Below are 3,132 nucleotides of genomic sequence, written 5' to 3' on the forward strand. Positions count from 1 at the left end.
TGCTTGCATTTTCATTAATGGCTAAAGGAAAACTTATTGCTTATTGTTTCAATGAATGGCTAAAGGAAAAAATATTCCCTCCAATTATTTTAATAAAAACTTAAGTTTCCCACCGAAAAATTAAAACCAGTAGTACATATAGTATGGTTTCATATTATAAGTTCAAAATATTTACAACTCATAAAATATGGATTTAGATAGTGATACAGAAACATCATTAACAAACCAACATATATTTGAGTTATATGAGTTTGATGAAGATAACTTAGAAGAGGAGTTTGAAGCAACCAATAATATTGATGAGTCCTGTGAAGATAACTTACAAGAGGAGGTTGAAACAAACAATGACACAGGTAATTTTTTAATTTCATGTGTGTTTGGTTACTTTTAATTCCTATAATTTATCTCATTTTTTTATCTCATGTTTTTATGTAAATAATGGTGGAATCATATTGTGGCGTAATTCAAATCTAAGTTTTGCTTGTTTCTAGTAATCGTTTTGTTTTTTTAAAAATTTACAGTGTATATTGCAGAAAATGTTGAAGCAGAACCTAGAGAAAAAAGAGATTAAGAATCTTAAGCAATGAAGAACGCATGTATATTTATCATGAGCTACTACAAAAAAGCGTTGATGGAAAATTACGTAAAGGAGCTACAAATGAGGTGGCTTCATCAAATTCGGTTCCTCTAAGAACTGTTCAACGTATTTGGAAAAGAGCAAAAGAAAGTGAAACACGTGATGTCTCTCATAGGAAGACAAAAAATTGTGGACGTAAGAGAATTTCAATTGATGAGAATCAAATTCGTGAACTTCCTTTCAGTCAAAGAACAAACATTCGATCTTTAGCTTTTGCGTTGAAAACCAATCCAACATCGGTGTTCAGGCTTATAAAATCAGGGGCTATACGGCGTAATTCAAATGCCATAAAACCACTGTTGAAAGAAGAAAACAAAATATCTAGGCTGGAATTTTGTTTATCAATGCTTGAAGGTACACCACATGATCCAATGTTTAAGAGCATGCATAATATTATTCATATTGATGAAAATGGTTTTATATGACTAAAAAATCCGAGAAGTATTATTTGCTCCCAGATGAAGATGAGCCATATCGGACATGTAAGAGCAAAAATTTCATTGCCAAAGTTATGTTCTTAGTTGCTCAAACTCGACCACGATTTGACTCAGAAGAAAATGAAACTTTTTCGGGTAAAATTGGTGTTTTTCCGTTTGTTACCCATGAACCGGCTATAAGGTCAAGTATTAACAGAGTTGCGGGAACAATGGTAACAAAAGCAATAACTACGGTAAATAGAGATGTGGTAAGATCATTCCTTATTGACAAAGTTCTACCCGCTATAAGAGAAAAATGGCCAAGAGATGAATTTGAGTCAACAATATTTATCCAGCAGGATAACGCAAGGACGCATATAAACCATGATGATCCTTTATTCCGTGAAGCTGCCACCAAGGATGGGTTTGATATTCGTTTAATGTGTCAGCCTGCAAACTCTCCAGATTTGAATATCTTAGACCTTGGTTTTTTCTCGGCTATACAATCATTGCAATACAAGGAAGCACCGAAAACTATTGATGAACTTATCAGTGCAGTGGTGAAGTCATTTGAAAATTTTCCTTCAATTAAGTCCAATCGTATATTTGTATCATTGCAACTATGCATGATAGAGATCATGAAAGAGAAAGGTTCCAATAAATATAAAATTCCTCATGTAAATAAGGAAAGGCTTGAAAGAGTAGGACAACTACCAATTCAAATTAAGTGTGATCCAATATTAGTACAAGAAGTCAAAATTACTTAAACATGGAGTAATACTTATTGTAATTGGGATGTAGTCACATTTGAAAATTTCAAATAGAGTTTTTTTTTTTTAAATTCCTAAACTTTAGCCATAAAAAAATAATGTTCCTGCACGTAACAAGTTAAGTTCCAAAACTTTAGCAAATATAGGAATTCAATAAAAAAAATACAATAAGAATGAACATAAGAAATGCAGTTCCTAAATTGTATCAATAAAAAAAGCAATAACAAGGAATTCTTCTCCATACTTATTAAGCAATAACAAGGAGTAAATAAAAAAAAACAATAACAATGACTTCTTAAATAACAACTCCTATACCTTATGCACTTAAGCCAAATCTAAAATAGATACTCCATACTTAGTTCACAAATATTTTCAATAAAATTTTGGAAGAAGTTTTTTTATCATCTTTTTTATCACAGGTCGAAACTCAACATGGTGGGAAGATTCTTTTCTGTTTTCTTCTTCTTCTTCTTCTTCAGGAAATTTGTTCAAATCAAATTCATAATCTGCCTCTTCATTTAAATCAAAATCCAATACAACTCTTGATAATACTTCATCTTCGTTGTCATCTTGTTCTTGTATCTTGTCAAAAGAGTCTTCCACTATTTCTCCTTCTTCTTGCTCCAATGAGTCTTCCACTCTTTCTTTTTTTTGAACATCCATGGAGTCTTTTGTTGTTTCCACCAGAGCTCTTTTGTTTTGCACTTGATAATTTAAACAATGCTACTGATCCTTTTTATAGAATTTTAAGTCTTCAATTGGTAAATTTGTTCCTTTGACAAAATTTAATGCTAATACATTTTTCTATGTAACATTGGAAGCTATCATTTGAATTTAATTTTTTATTGACCAGCCAATACTTTGAATAGGAATGGGAGTTATGTATGGGAATGAGAGTACGTATTAAGAAAGAGAATTTTATGGAAAATGTGGAGTGAGTTATTACATATATTAAGAAAGAAAAATTTATGGAAAATATAAAGTTGAGTTATTTAAATAGTAAGGGTATAATTGACAAATTGTAACATTAAAACATCAAAACGACACTTAAATAGGAACAAAAAAAATCTTCTAAAACGACACTTAAAAAGAAACGGAGGGAGTATTATTTTTGTTATTTGAAATAAATCGATACCGCCGAAACGATACCCTAATTGAAGATGAGCGTGCGATGACAGATATTGTATGACGTTAATATTTTCGCTGCGTGTTTGTTAAATTTTTTATTTATTAAAGATTTTGTCGGTGGTGGCACCTTAGATTTTCGCGTAAAGTTTAATATATATAAATTTAAGGATTTAGGGTTTTA

At 30.9% G+C, this 3,132-nt stretch overlaps 1 protein-coding gene across 1 annotated transcript; it reads left to right on the forward strand.

Moving 5' to 3' along the window:
* The first annotated feature begins 1,058 nt into the window (after positions 1–1,058).
* LOC127112989 (uncharacterized) lies at positions 1,059–1,820 on the forward strand. The gene has a single exon (XM_051046420.1). The coding sequence runs from the start codon at positions 1,059–1,061 to the stop codon at positions 1,818–1,820; it is 762 nt and encodes a 253-aa protein (XP_050902377.1).
* The last annotated feature ends 1,312 nt before the right edge of the window (positions 1,821–3,132 follow it).

Source organism: Lathyrus oleraceus, unplaced genomic scaffold (genome assembly GCF_024323335.1).
Source record: "Lathyrus oleraceus cultivar Zhongwan6 unplaced genomic scaffold, CAAS_Psat_ZW6_1.0 chrUn0226, whole genome shotgun sequence".
NCBI lineage: Eukaryota > Viridiplantae > Streptophyta > Magnoliopsida > Fabales > Fabaceae > Lathyrus > Lathyrus oleraceus.

What these genes read in the sequence shown, in the direction of transcription:
- LOC127112989 (XM_051046420.1), top strand. Translation starts at nt 1,059, where the DNA reads ATGACTAAAAAATCCGAGAAGTATTATTTGCTCCCAGATGAAGATGAG.